Below are 13,942 nucleotides of genomic sequence, written 5' to 3'. Positions count from 1 at the left end.
GTCTATTAATCGACCCTGGTCGTCAAAGGTCACACCCTCTTCAGCCAATAGCCTCAATTTCGTATCGACATTGACTCCACTAGGAGCTTTCTCCCAATCACCCATAAAACCACCAATAAACCCATTTGCTGCTATTACACGATGACAAGGCTAATAGGCTGTTAGAGCGAATCATCAGAACCACGCACAGAACTTACCACTTCTGGAGAATAAGGGTTTCGCCGAAGTGCTCCACCCACTGCTCTGGGAGATGATTTTAGAACATCAGAAAGGGTTTTGTATGAGCAAACACGACCACTTGGGATCATTTGGAGAAGTACATATACGTTCTTTGCAAGCGTTAGTTTGTGTTCAATAATAGTACTACTTCTAACATACGTTCTGATATTCGGTAATGCCAGCCATTTTACTTCAACTTTCTAGTTATTAGCAGTACTTTATTTATTTAGTAGGAGTCTTGAGAATTCTCGTTTGTGTCCCATATTTATATTTTTTAGTTCCATAGTATATGCGGGGATGACTCGAACTGGTAACAAAAATCTTGCTATCAAATTGGCCATTGAGGGACGTCAGATAAATTTTCAAACCTAACCGAACAGAAATTAAAGAAAGAGAAACTAACATAGTGGTATAGGTAATATTATGTTATTTTGCTCTCAGGGCCTTATATTTCGCTAGTTAATAGCGTAACGGGCTAACATAGAACCAAGCATATAGTGTCAAACCATACAGAGGGAGGCATGCCCCAAAAAATGGTGCCCAAAGTTTTTCCAGCAAGTATATTTACTTAAAAAATTGTATATATGTTTATTGACCACTGAATGCCAATATCAAATATATCAACTTTATTGCATACTTGATCCATCAACATGCAGGGTCTCATCCCTGCATTAGGACTATGAGAACTCTGTAAATGGCGTAAAAGATAACAGAAAGTATCACTTTTATCCAATTATAGGAAAAAATAATACACACCGTGAAAAAAAGGTGAATCCCGGAATAATTGCTGAGAGTGGCCACCACCCGGTGCCGTGTATGGATAAGCTCCCTTTCTGCTTGTTTTTTGTTGACTGAGGATGACTCGTGCTCATCTAAAGATATGCAAGTTTTGCACAAACAGAAACGGTTAACAAATGGCACCTAGTACGGGAATAATGTATTCAGTGAGACATCGCCCGCGGTCGAATTGCCATAGCCACAGATTTATTGGCTAATTACCCCCAGCTAGTTTATAACGGCTTTTCCAACGCTACTTCTTTTGCATACTGCCCAGTTCCTTAATTAAACGGCGCAAATGATCGGCGCTGGAGAGATGACGTGATCGGTAGGGGTCTCAACTGTTTCAGGTTCCTCCTACAAGACTCCGGACGCACAATTAGTTATTAGTAATATATATGTTTTCTCATATCCTCGATACTTTGGCTCTTTGATACTCAGAATTTACCTAGGTTTACATAGAGCTACTGGGAGAATGCCTCATCTCGCTTTCTAAAGTATTAAGATCCCCACTATATGCCTCTCAGAGATCTAATAAATCAAATTCCAAGATCACTAATGCACGGCCGGTCCCCTATTACAAAATTAAAACGGGTCATAACCGTTGGACTGAACTAACCAATATAGACTTACGCTGCGGCCTGTCAGAGCCACAGAATCCGGCTCGGCTTTAGGCGCTATAAATGATAGTGAAAATCTTGGCACGATCGGTATTGTCTTTTATCAATTGTTAATCGGTAACTGACCCTCTGGTTGCAATGAATCTGTCCTGAGCTGCATGGTTATGCGATGATGCACATACAATATCAAAAGCAATTTGGTGCCGTACGTAGATTTGGTTTTATCCTTGCTGGCTATAGATGTAGGTTCTCAAAAGGACAATGTTATACCAAATGGCTGCAAGTATGTCGTGATTCATTGTTAAAATCTGCCTTGGATATATGCGATGAGAAATGTTTTTTACTTGAACAAACGTGGTGATGAGATATGTCTGCCTAGAAATATCGTTTTAAGAGGATCCCCACATTGGATAAAATTTCCTCCGTGTATACGGGTCGCTTGTCGGTTGGCTGCCAACTTAGTAAGAAAGTTTCTTATCAGTTCGCAGGAGATAGATCGTCGTAATAGCCTGGTATCAGAGGCTCTCTTTAAGTTGCAAATAACGTTACAGCCATGAATGCGAATAGAGCTACATCAAACCTAACAAAACAGGATGCATGCAGATAAATGTCGATCTCCAAGATGCATCTCAGGGGTCGACCTATTGAACACGCCTATCAATTCGTGAACGCTCTTCCATTATCAGTTCCCCTCAAAACTCAAATTGTATGTGCGAAGCAGGCCAGGCCAACTAGGTGGATTTCAAAAATTCTTGCTCAGGACTCAGTCAGACCAAAAACGAGTTCATTGTGAAGAATGAACCGGGACACTTACACTTCACGATACTTTAGAAAACGTATCATTAACAAATCTATCTTCTTTTTAGTAAATAATCTACCTCTATCTCTGATACAACTGAATATCATCTCCTACACATACATTGCATATAAAGCTGAGGGTAAATGGAGATAACGTGCTGAATGTGAGGGAATGACCCCTTTAGGCCGCTCACCCCTCTTCATTGGCTTACCAAACGCCGACCGCCCTTTTCTGGTTAAAATGCTTATCCCCACCCCTCCTCGCATAACAAATTGTATGAAATATAAATATGGGATGCCTCCCCAAAACTTTGGGTAGAATATCGTGATCCCCTTGAATTGTGACACAAGTAACATAAATCAGGATGGGTAGGTAAAGCTAACTATGTCTTCATCTGAACGTTATCTAACTTCATCTGCAGCTATTGAAGTATCAGAAGTGGAGCCCACTGCTTCGCGCAGTAACTCTCTCAGTAAGAATGATAGGATTGAATATGATAGTGCTGAGATCACATCCTCAGATGAAGATTTCCCAGAACCAACGGACGAAGAACTCTCAACTCTTAGAAAAGTTGCTGGTGCCATTCCTGCAACTGCGTACACTCTATGTGTTGTTGAATTCGCTGAACGTGCTTCTTACTATGGATGTTCCAATGTCTTTTCGAATTTCATTCAATTTCCTTTGCCCAAGGGTGGTAACGGAGCTGGTGCACCACCTAGGGGTTCGGAGGAGACTGCTGGTGCTCTGGGCCAAGGTCTGCAAGTAGCCTCTGCACTTACATTATTATTCACATTCCTCGCTTACACAATTCCAATTCTTGGAGGCTATATTGCTGATGTTAAATGGGGACGATACAAGACTATTTGCTTCGGTATTTTTGTTTGCGGTGTTGCCCACATCTTAATGACCATCGGAGCTATTCCGTCAATCCTTCAAAGAGGTCACGGTATGGCCCCATTTGTTATCAGTCTGCTAATTTTGGCATTTGGTGCTGGTATGTTCAAAAGTAACATCGCCCCCACAGTCATTGATCAATATCCTCACAAGAAACCATATGTTTCAGTTCTTGCAACCGGAGAGCGAGTTATTGTTGACCCTGAGGCTACGGTTCAAAAGATTCTTCTCACTTACTATGGTGTAATCAACATCGGTGCATTCTTTGGATTGGTAACCACTACTTCTGAAAGATATGTTGGATACTGGCTTGCGTACTTGGAACCGGGTATCGTTTATTTCTTGTGTCCTATTGTTCTGTTCTTTGCCTATAAAAAAACTGTAAAGGTTCCTCCTCAAGGAAGTGAATTAACACAAGTATTCAAGATTATTGGAACCGCTATCAAGAAGGGTGGCCTCAAGAATATCACCAATATGAGATTTTGGGAGGCTGCTAAGCCATCCAATTTGGCAGCTGCAGGGGCTCTCACAGAATCCGTCGACTGGACTGATTCACTTGTTGACGACGTCAAGCGTACATTCAAGGCATGTCAAATCTTCTTATTTTTTGTTGTTTACAACTTGAATGACGGTGGTATTGGTAGCATTCAAAACAGTCAGGCTGCTGCTATGACAACGAAAGGAGCTCCAAATGATTTGCTAAGTAATTTCAATCCTTTAACTATTATTGTCCTGGTTCCTATTCTCAATTATGGTCTCTATCCTTTCTTGAGAAAGCGTAACATTAATTTCGGCCGTATTTCTCGTATCACATTTGGATTCGTTCTTGCCGCTTTGTCTTCTGTCATTGGAGCTATTCTTCAGTGGCGTGTATATAAGACTTCTCCATGCGGTTACTATGCCACTGACTGTCAAATTGGCGATGGTGTTAGTCCTCTCTCTGTCTGGTGGCAAGTTCCTCTGTATGCTCTTGGCGCAGCATCGGAATGTTTCTGTAATGTAACCATGTATGAGTTGGCATATGCTCGATCACCAAAGAATATGAGAGGCCTGGTTATGTCTTTGTGCTTATTCACCACTGCATTGTCTAGTGCTGTTGCTGAGGCCGTTACTCCCGCTCTCATCGATCCCCATCTCATTTGGCCATTTGTTGGTACCGCTGTTGCAGGTTTCGTCCTGGCTGCACTCTTCTATTACTTGTACCGTGAGTTGGATCACGATGAATTTTATAACATTGAAGGTGAGCAAGAGGCAGTCGCAAGTTCTGGTATCGAAGGCCTCCATGTCGACGAAAAGGTGTAAAGCGACGATATCAACAATAAGAAGCCAAATATTTTGTTTCAAGTCTCAGAAGATTAGTGGCATATCAGACACACAAAGACAATAGGTATCAATATAGTTTATTAATATAATGCTAAACACATGAATTTTAAAGAAAGTAGAGCATTCTATGACACACTTCCGAAAAGTTTTGATTGAATGACCCACTGAAGAACTCTGAGCACAATGACCACATACACAGAACTGCGACAAAAGGTCTGCCCTTTGGTGCAGCTGTATATATAACATTTCATCACAACCGCTCAAAATATTATCTCAATACTTCTACCGAATGAAGATATAGCTAGAATTCCGATTTACACTCGCAACACGCTCGAATCAAAATGTATTAGCAACTATGACCAGCTTCTGAATGTATACAATTACAATTAACAAAAGATGTATTTCTAGTAAAGATATCGCTCTACAACTTGATCTTTCAGGCGGCTCTGGAGTTCTTTTCGTTGGCGCTCAACATATTCATAGATTTTTTCTGAAAGACCAGGTACAACTTGTAACTTTGCCCTTTCTAACACTTCGTTTCCCCAGCGATCGGTAGCAGAGCCATATTTTAAAGACATATCATCTTTTTCGGGATCAGACCCAACAGCCGCCCATACAGGAGCATTAGCAGCAACTTCAGGATAAATACAGTGGTACTTGCTTCCGAAGAGTCTACAGATGTAAAACATAAGGAACATACCAACATAGGCAAAAACGTTTAGAGTGGGTACAAATGTCGTGCTCTTGAAAACTCCTGGATGTAATAGCCAGGATTGGATGCCATATTTATTGTACAAGGACTGGTACGTTGCGTGCTGAAGAAGTTCAATCTCATATTTTGACGCTTCGTAAGAATATTTACATTTGACAAGACCCAAATCATCTTCTGAGAGCATTTCGGGTAGTGCAATAGATGTTGAAATCCAGATAATTCTTCCACCATCTTTTAAAACGGGAATAATTTCATTAATGAGGTACCAAGGAGAGAGCACATTTGCTTGAAACACAGACGCAAACCCATCTAGCGAGGTCTTACTAATTCCTTGCACTTTAAACGTCCCTACCGTAAATGCCTTTATTGGTTGAGTGAAAAAGTCCTTTGTGGCCTGGACGTAATCGATTCTTTCCAATTGCGAGTGACTGGAGTTGAGAAATAAGTAGTCAATGTGTTTATAGCGTTGCTTAATGTCTCTCGCAGCACCAAGCATAGATACGCTATTGCATTGGTCGAAAACAAGGTAATCAAATTCAATTAGGGCTTCGCGTGGCGGAAGTGATGCAACATACTTTTTGATTGTATCAACAGCTTTTTTGACTCCAGGAAACGTTCTACTCGTAACAATAATTGTCAACCGAGTAGTAGAAGGGAGTGATTTGATCAATCTCTCAGCAATAGCTATGCCAAGATACCTAAACAGTTAGCAACATTCGCCTGGAGTCCAACCAATATAAAGCAGATAAAAACTCACCCTCCTGCCCCTGTTATTAGAGCGAATTTATGATCTTCTGACATTGTTTTCACAAAATCTGGCCTAATGTTTGACAAATTGATACTTTCACTGTAACGTGAACCGAGTCTCAGCACTGATGCATACATACGGCTGAAGCTACATTTAGGGGTCAAGATCTTAATTAATGTATTTAAATAATTATTAGGAGATAATACAAGTTTCTAGCATTTAATTTAATCTAGCAACGTGCTTGTCAAAAAGAGCCTTAGCCCTAGTCCATACAGGTGCCGATTGTCTTTGAGGTAATGTCAAAAGAGAAGGTAAGAGAGCTGTGCTGAAAGCTTCACTTGCCTCACGAGGCAAAAGAGTTGGCAAGTGATCAATAGAAATAACAGTCAAACGAGGCTCTTGCTTGACTTCAACTTCAACTGTAGGCTCAGTAAAAGTAGTGGCAACAGTGTATACTGGAATAGGATTGTGGGGATTGGTAGTATCAGCACTGACGTCAACAATAACTTGCAACTTTCTTGCTTCAGTGTTCAAACTATCATAGTTGACAAATGGCGGAATGGGCTTAGAGAGGTAGATGCAGTTAACGAAAATATCGACATCTTCAACAATCTCCTTGAAAGGACCACCCTTGGCAGTCTCAGCCATATCCCACTTGAGGATATTCTCATCGGGAACGCCAATCTTCTTCAAAAGATCAACAGCTCCAGTACCACATCTACCAAGAGCGCCAATAACAAGGGCCTTAGGAACCTTACCAGTCTTCTTTAAATCAGACTTGACAGCATTGACCAGTTCAGTTTCATTGGGATAAGGTGAGACACTTCCCAAAGAACCGTCAGCAGCCTTAGTGTGAGTTTGCTGGAAAGCCCAGGCCTGAACACCTAAGGCAGCACCAGCAAATCCAGCATGGTATCCAAAAGCAGCAACACGTCGTCCATTGTCGTCCTCAAGGAATTCCAAGTCATACAGCGTACCATTACCAGCGGGGAAACGGCTCAAGACTTCCTGCCAACCTCCTTGATCCTTGTAACAGTGGGCAAATTGAATATGTTCATGAATCAAGGGGAATGTTTCCTCTTCTAATTCCTTCAAACCGAGAATGATTCTGTCCTTAGGGGCAGTCTTCCAAGAGTTTTCTTCAACGAGAGGAATACCAACATCAGAAAATTCTTTGTCATCGAAGATTCTTTGCTTGGACTTCTCAACATACACTTCAAAACCGGCATCGACAAGCTTCTTGGCAGTTGTAGGAGTAAGAGCTGAACGGTGCTCGAGAGGCTTAGTCTCAGCACGAAGGTGGATAATAGTAGGAGAAGTATTGGTCGCAGACATGGTCAATTATGTTTGATTCGTTTTTATCCTTCAATGAATTGGGAGAATAACTTGTTCCAATAAGTCAGATTCGTGTCTTATATATGTAATTTTTCAGCACGATCCTTGATGAGTCCAAAAAGAGTCACTTATCTATCTCGGAAATCCCAAGATGCATGAACCGGGTCAGCCCTTGCCCATGTCGGTTTTTCCGAAAGCTGCTTAAAAATGGGCTCGCTAAGAAGACTGGAAAAGAAAAGCGATATTAACTATAAATATGAGTCAGATTATTAGATCTGTGACTGAATTGAGCTGATATAAATCGATGTATCAACGGAGTAGAGAAAGGAACCAGTTGCTTGACATTTATTGGTGCAATTTATGTTAGCCCGTATTGATGCATAGAGGATACTTTTAGAAGCATACCACATGTACCAGTTCAGGTTTTTGAACATGCCAGGAATTCAACGCGTTAAAACATCAGTAGGCGCGTGATTATTTATTTCGCTTTTGACTTTGACAAACACATAAAACATGTCAAGGCGATCGCTTTATAGGCAAAGCCGTCATGTAACTCAATCAGCATTTAGCTATGACATAGAAGATCGGGTAGTTCACTGGACAAAAGAGTGGACAAGTATAGCAGCTGGCCCTGGAGCAGTTGCCAATACTGGCAGCGCAGCGCCTCAAAATTCAGGAACTGTAGGCACTCCTAATCGTTCTACTGGAACTCCTATACCTGGCCTTGGGGATTCTTCATCCGCACTCAATGTCGACTCTCCTGGTATCAACGGAAATGCAAGACAAGAAAATGCCGGGGTCCAGGAGCCCACTCTGGGATTTACAGTAAAGATGTGGGTTGCAACTACAGATGACTCCTCAGCAGTTGACATTACTGTGAAAGATTGCGATGAAGACGACCTACTTGACGTTTCTCAATTGAATCCAAGAAAACAGGACGCTGTAATTGAAGAAACTAAGGCTGCTGACAGTTTAACGGCGGCTGATATTAGAGGTGCTGTAGGTGGTGAAGCTATTCCTGGTATCGTTGCAGCTAATTTTGGTGCAACCAATGATGAGCAGGCTGAAGAGGCCACTGAGATCAAGGCTAATGGAGTTGATTCACAGCAGCCCAATGTGGATACAGCTGCACCGACTGCTGCATCTATTTCTAAACCCACCGCAAATGAGACTCCACAGTCGGATCCTCCAGTTGGGGGAGAGCAAAATGATGGTGATGTAGATATGGATGAGACTTCAAAAGGAAATGCCCAGAGTGTCCCTGAATCGGCGCAAGGGACCACATTAGACTCTAGTGCAGAGACCAATGGTTCCAAAGAAGACATACCAGCTGCTCCTGAGAGCATTGATGAACCCAGAGAAAAAACCGAAGTCCAAGATCCGGTAAACAATTTGCAACAGAATGATGTGCCACTAGTTACGACCAATCTTAATGAGACTAGTAGTACTAGCGTAGTAGATTCTGAGCAACCATCCTCTGGAACGGCACCCAATCCTGCTGAAGTTAATTCAGAGTCAATCACTGTATCTGTTGATTCAGCCGTGGTTCCTTCTACGGAAGAGGTTCTGGCCCCAGTTCTTGGACAAAATCCAAATCCGTCGTCTAGTGGTGATGGAGAAGATGTGACCATGAATGAAGCACCACCATCATGATCTCATCGTAATAGTGTAATGACAATTGTAATGATACATATTATTTATATCCTCCATTCATAAAAAAGGCAGGATTCTCTAGACGGAGCCCATAACAGTAACTATGTCTATCGCCAAGTCAACTACTATTCCGGACAACAAAATATCGTTGAGTTGTTCTGGGAAAGAAAGCTGTTTGCTGCACGAATGGTATGAACTTGTGAAGGAATCCTTGCCGGAGGAGAGATAATCAATCTAGCGAAATAATAAATAAAAATATACTACAGAATTCTAGTGTCATGGAATCTCACTTCTACTTTTCTTGAGTCTACCTCCATTAGTCTCATGGTCATTGACACCGGATGGGAACGAAGACGAGGAAACCTTTGTGCCAATAGTAAGGATAGGGCGCTCTATGAGACCATGTTCATTATCAGCAGTCTTGATTGTAAGAAAAGAAATTCCGGACCGTGCCCTTTCGGTTGCCTTGCTTAGTTCCATAACCTGAGAGCTAGTCCATTCACATTCAATCTGGTCCCATTTTTTAGTCTTATACTCGTGCTGATATTGATCCTTTAGTTTACGCAACCTTACCATCTCTCTCGGGTCGCCAGATCCACCCATAATGATTAATGCAGTATTGTGCGGAAGCTGTTGATAAAGCTTTAAAAGACGATCGTTAAGCTCAACATACTTGGCTTGAATTTCTTCATCAGTAGACCGCTCTTGATCAGATATCCAGCCCTTGGCTTTTTCTAGGTCACGGAGACGACCCCAAACAAAGTCATGCGAATGAGAAAATTTGGCCACATTAGCAATAATCTCATCATCAGAGAAGCAAGAAACAACCGTCTTGGCATACTCTTCGTGCCAATGAGGCACCCCATAATCAGCAATTGCAGTGGTCTTCGGTGGAGCTCCAGTAGCAAGTTTTTTAATAAGGTTGACAGAGCGTACTTTGTTCAAACCAAAATCACGCCCATTCTTCAACTTGACATTTAGCAAATCAATACAAGCTTGTGCGTCTTCTACTGAATCATGACCCTGGTCACCTTGAGTTTGAATTTCTCGGTCAAGGTATTTAGAGGTGAGCCATCGCAATGCGGGTTTCCACAACGTACCCTTAGGATGCTGGAAAATGATTGCTGTGTCAATTATTTTGGGATGACTCATTTTAAGGGCGATTAAATCACTCTCAAGCGAATGTCCAAGAATAATATCTGTCGAAGAGATAAGGCTCAATAATTTGTCTTGCACATCCGATAGTCTTGTGGTAACATCAGCTAGCAGTTCCTCGGTAATTCCTGAGTACCGAGTAAGATAATCTACAATCGGTTCATATGGTTTTACTAGCTGGTCGATGATAATTTTCCCTTTGTTATCAAGAACGGTTACACGAGTGAGCTCTTTACCTAGCCTTGTCTCGCACATTTCACAGTCAATAGCATAGACTTTAGGTGACCCCGTGTGAAGTTGTTTAGTTTCGACCCAATCATTACCTTCGCCAATAAAGGGGACAGGTTTTGTACCTGGTCTCTTGATTGGACTTTCGTCAGGTTGCTTGCTTTGAATTTCGTCTTCAGGTTGAGCTGCTCTTACTACTGTCTTGTCATTCATCACTCCAGATACCCCAGGAATGTCTGGGTGCATTGGATATCCCTCCTCTACCATGCGGTCTAATGATAATAATAAATCTTCTGGTCGCAACCCGCTTTTACGACTGTTATAGGACGCTTCCATGTCGGAGTTCATCTGCTTCTTCTTTTCTGCCTTTGTAAATGGCACTTCCATAAATGTGTTAACTACAGAGAAAAGTTTATCGCCAGTGCCAGGGGCTTTTGTTGGCCATACATGGCTGAAGTAATTCCCGAAAAAAGTACCGGATTTATCACTTCCCGGTGTCAGTTTTATTGGTTGGATATCCTTCGTACTTGTGATTCCGAATTTGGGACCCTCCAATCCTGGAATTAACAAAGTGACAACATGACTGATAAATGACTTATTGCGTATACTGATCCACTTGGGCGCAGGAGGCCCACTAGCATCTGAGAGAATATATAGTTCTAGATCTCGCAAATCCTGTGTTGTTAGCATGTGTGGTACAGAAAGACAGTTCTACAATTGATATGAATAGACTTACTGAGATAGATATTTTTGTCTGAACATTCGTTGGCTCAGTGATAAATCCTGGAGGAACGCGAAACTTTCTCTTGAGAGACTTATTCATTTTCTCCGGCTGTCGTTGAGTTGAGGTCAGTTCATCACCTGTACTCTCACTTTCCAGATCAAGTTCCTCTGAGGGCTCCATGTTAAGAGAGGATTGACTCCGGGGCAATCAAGTGGTAGGGTGTTTTGGCAAAATATGTATATTTAATGGATAAGAGATTTTAAAAAACCTCTACCCTGTCAGTTTCGATGCAAGAACTGAAACTGAAAATATTTTAAAGATGCTAGACATTTAGTTGAAGACCTGGTAAACATTAGAGGCATTCGGTATGTTTTTCATACCCATCACGTGATCCATATCAGCCGTATTATTTAGAAGATCAAACTATGTTCCAGGCTTATGGAAGAACGAAATTGGCAACGAAATGGATTCTTACGACAGTCCGTTGTCAATGAGACTAGGATCGAATGGTAGCAATGGAACTTCTGGAATAAGTAGAACGCGTTTGAAAAATTCTTCGTTTAAAACTGACAATGGCTCACATTCCGCTGGAAAGGCTCTATCTCAAGTAGATACATTACGCCAGTGGAGACAAGATGCCTTGATGAAACATCAATACAAGACTGCTGAATTTGTTGGGGACAAGGTCTTAACATTGACGGCGGATATGAACGATGCTTATTGGCTTGCAAAAATTCATTTTACAGCTGGTAATTATGGAAGAGCCCACAATGTCCTAGTATCCCAACCCCATTGGCGTACTTCTTTGCAGTATAGATACCTAGCTGGCTTGAGCCTCTGTAATATGGGAAAATGGGACCAAGCACTGGATATTGTTGGTGAGTCCAATGATCAGATTATCGCTCTCGAAAAACAATCTGATAGTGATAATGATGACTTAACTGAAAAACAACTTGGAATCACAGGTTCCCTTGAAGCAGGGAAGTACTCCAGCAATGGTGGTAATAGTGAAACAAGGAAAAGTTCGGAAGAGATTTCAGGAAATTATTCCCAAGTAGGGACTGGCCAAGAGGCGGAATCACTCACACCAGCATCACACCCAGAATCAGGTTCGGCATTAGGACCCAAGGGCAAGTCGACTATAGCCATATCTTCTCAAATAAAACCACCCCCACCCCCTTCAAAGACTTCTGCATCAGTACACTCGTTATCATCTATCCCATTTTCTTCATCATCATCTGCAGCTGCGGCACGAGCTGCTATTCCTTTGCAAATTAGAACGACATCTGAACAAACATATCCAACTTCGTCATCAACAAGTCCATCTGTTAATCCACTAACTCTAAGTCCTACAAATATGATGCCAGAATCATCAGATGGAATAAAAATTGAAGCATCACTGTGCTTCCTGAGGGGTCAAATATATACCAATGACAATAACTTTGACAAGGCAAAAGAGTGTTACAGGGAAGCAGTCAAAATTGACGCTAAATGCTATGAAGCTTTTGATGAACTTGTAACAAACAATCTAATGACCCCACAAGAAGAATGGGATTTCTTAAAATCGTTGGACTTTGAGGGGAGCGCTGGATCAGGCAACGCAGAGCTCGTGAAGGCTCTTTATTCAATCCGCCTTGGAAAATATATCAACCTCGCTGAATATAAAGAGGCTCACTCTCTGCTTACCGACTACTATGGTCTTGGAGAAAACCCTGACATTTTGCTTAGCCAGGCTGATGCACTACTGACACAAAATCGACATCGGGAATGCCTTCATGTTTGCGAAAAAATTCTCTCTCACGATAAATTCAAATTTGCGGCTTTGCCAAATTATCTTGCATGTCTGTACGAACTAGGTTCCCGTAATAGGCTATTCCAGCTGGCTCATGAACTTGTGGCATCCAGTCCTCAGGAAGCTGTATCCTGGCAGGCTGTGGGTGTCTACTACATGGTAATTAACAAAATAAGCGAGGCTCGTAGATATTTCAGCAAGGCATCGATGATGAATCCATATTTCGCACCCGCTTGGGTTGGGTTTGCCCACACTTTTGCAGCCGAGAAGGAACATGAGCAGGCTATATCTGCCTACTCTACGGCTGCGCGTCTGTTCCCGGGTTCTCATCTTCCGACGTTGTTCCTTGGAATGCAGCATCTTCAGCTAGGCAATGTTACTCTTGCTGATGACTATCTAGCTACATCTTATAATGTTTGCAAAACGGATCCATTGCTGCTTAATGAGATGGGTGTTGTATATTATGAAAAGAGAGAGTATGAGAGAGCCGAATCATTTTTCTTGAAGGCACTTGAAGTGGCGTCCGACCTTGAATCAGACCCTAAATCGTGGCTGGCGATCAAATCCAACCTTGGTCACGTTTACCGACGACAGGAGAACTTCGATAAATCGTTAACCTACTTTGAGGAAGTTTTACGAGTTTCACCTAAAGACCCTGGAATACATACTTCCATGGGCCTTGTTAATCTCATGGCCAGTCGGACAATGCTTGCTATTGAGAACTTCAATGATGCACTTAGTTTGTCACCCGGTGATCCTATAACCTCAGACTTGCTGAAGAAAGCCCTTCAAGAGCACTCTAGATCCTTGGAGCTGGCGACCGTTGATGATCGGTTTCTATTTCAGGACCCCGATTTACAAGATCTGGTAGATCTATCAGATGAGGATAGTCTGGAAAATGACGAAGGGGATCAGTCAGGTATGGAGTTAGAATAGACTGAATTCATTGCCTCTAATGTGTGA

The 13,942-nt window shown here is 42.0% G+C and overlaps 6 protein-coding genes across 6 annotated transcripts; 3 read left to right on the top strand and 3 right to left on the bottom strand.

The window, feature by feature from the left end:
- Nucleotides 1-2,799: 2,799 nt before the first annotated feature.
- PTR2 (Ptr2p) lies at nucleotides 2,800-4,611 on the top strand (the record flags this gene model as incomplete). Its single annotated transcript, XM_018878462.1, has 1 exon — nucleotides 2,800-4,611. The coding sequence occupies one exon, from the start codon at nucleotides 2,800-2,802 to the stop codon at nucleotides 4,609-4,611; it is 1,812 nt and encodes a 603-aa protein (XP_018735763.1).
- Nucleotides 4,612-5,036: 425 nt separating this feature from the next.
- On the bottom strand, nucleotides 5,037-5,840 carry ERG27 (3-keto-steroid reductase; the record flags this gene model as incomplete). The annotated part of the gene is made up of 1 exon (XM_018878460.1): nucleotides 5,037-5,840. One exon carries the CDS (start codon nucleotides 5,838-5,840, stop codon nucleotides 5,037-5,039), a length of 804 nt encoding a protein of 267 aa, XP_018735762.1.
- Nucleotides 5,841-6,311: 471 nt separating this feature from the next.
- LYS1 (saccharopine dehydrogenase (NAD+, L-lysine-forming)) lies at nucleotides 6,312-7,427 on the bottom strand (the record flags this gene model as incomplete). Its single annotated transcript, XM_018878459.1, has 1 exon — nucleotides 6,312-7,427. The coding sequence occupies one exon, from the start codon at nucleotides 7,425-7,427 to the stop codon at nucleotides 6,312-6,314; it is 1,116 nt and encodes a 371-aa protein (XP_018735761.1).
- A 513-nt stretch (nucleotides 7,428-7,940) lies between these two features.
- Nucleotides 7,941-9,080, top strand: AWJ20_1567 (uncharacterized protein; the record flags this gene model as incomplete). Its single annotated transcript, XM_018878458.1, has 1 exon — nucleotides 7,941-9,080. One exon carries the CDS (start codon nucleotides 7,941-7,943, stop codon nucleotides 9,078-9,080), a length of 1,140 nt encoding a protein of 379 aa, XP_018735760.1.
- Nucleotides 9,081-9,356: 276 nt separating this feature from the next.
- RNH70 (Rnh70p) lies at nucleotides 9,357-11,153 on the bottom strand (the record flags this gene model as incomplete). The annotated part of the gene is made up of 1 exon (XM_018878457.1): nucleotides 9,357-11,153. One exon carries the CDS (start codon nucleotides 11,151-11,153, stop codon nucleotides 9,357-9,359), a length of 1,797 nt encoding a protein of 598 aa, XP_018735759.1.
- Nucleotides 11,154-11,677: 524 nt separating this feature from the next.
- CDC16 (anaphase promoting complex subunit CDC16) lies at nucleotides 11,678-13,915 on the top strand (the record flags this gene model as incomplete). Its single annotated transcript, XM_018878456.1, has 1 exon — nucleotides 11,678-13,915. The coding sequence occupies one exon, from the start codon at nucleotides 11,678-11,680 to the stop codon at nucleotides 13,913-13,915; it is 2,238 nt and encodes a 745-aa protein (XP_018735758.1).
- Nucleotides 13,916-13,942: the final 27 nt, after the last annotated feature.

The sequence above is a fragment of the Sugiyamaella lignohabitans genome, chromosome A (assembly GCF_001640025.1).
Source record: "Sugiyamaella lignohabitans strain CBS 10342 chromosome A, complete sequence".
Taxonomy (NCBI): domain Eukaryota; kingdom Fungi; phylum Ascomycota; class Dipodascomycetes; order Dipodascales; family Trichomonascaceae; genus Sugiyamaella; species Sugiyamaella lignohabitans.
The sequence above is the reverse complement of the archived record's forward strand: the minus strand, read 5'-3'. Positions and strand labels throughout refer to the sequence as shown.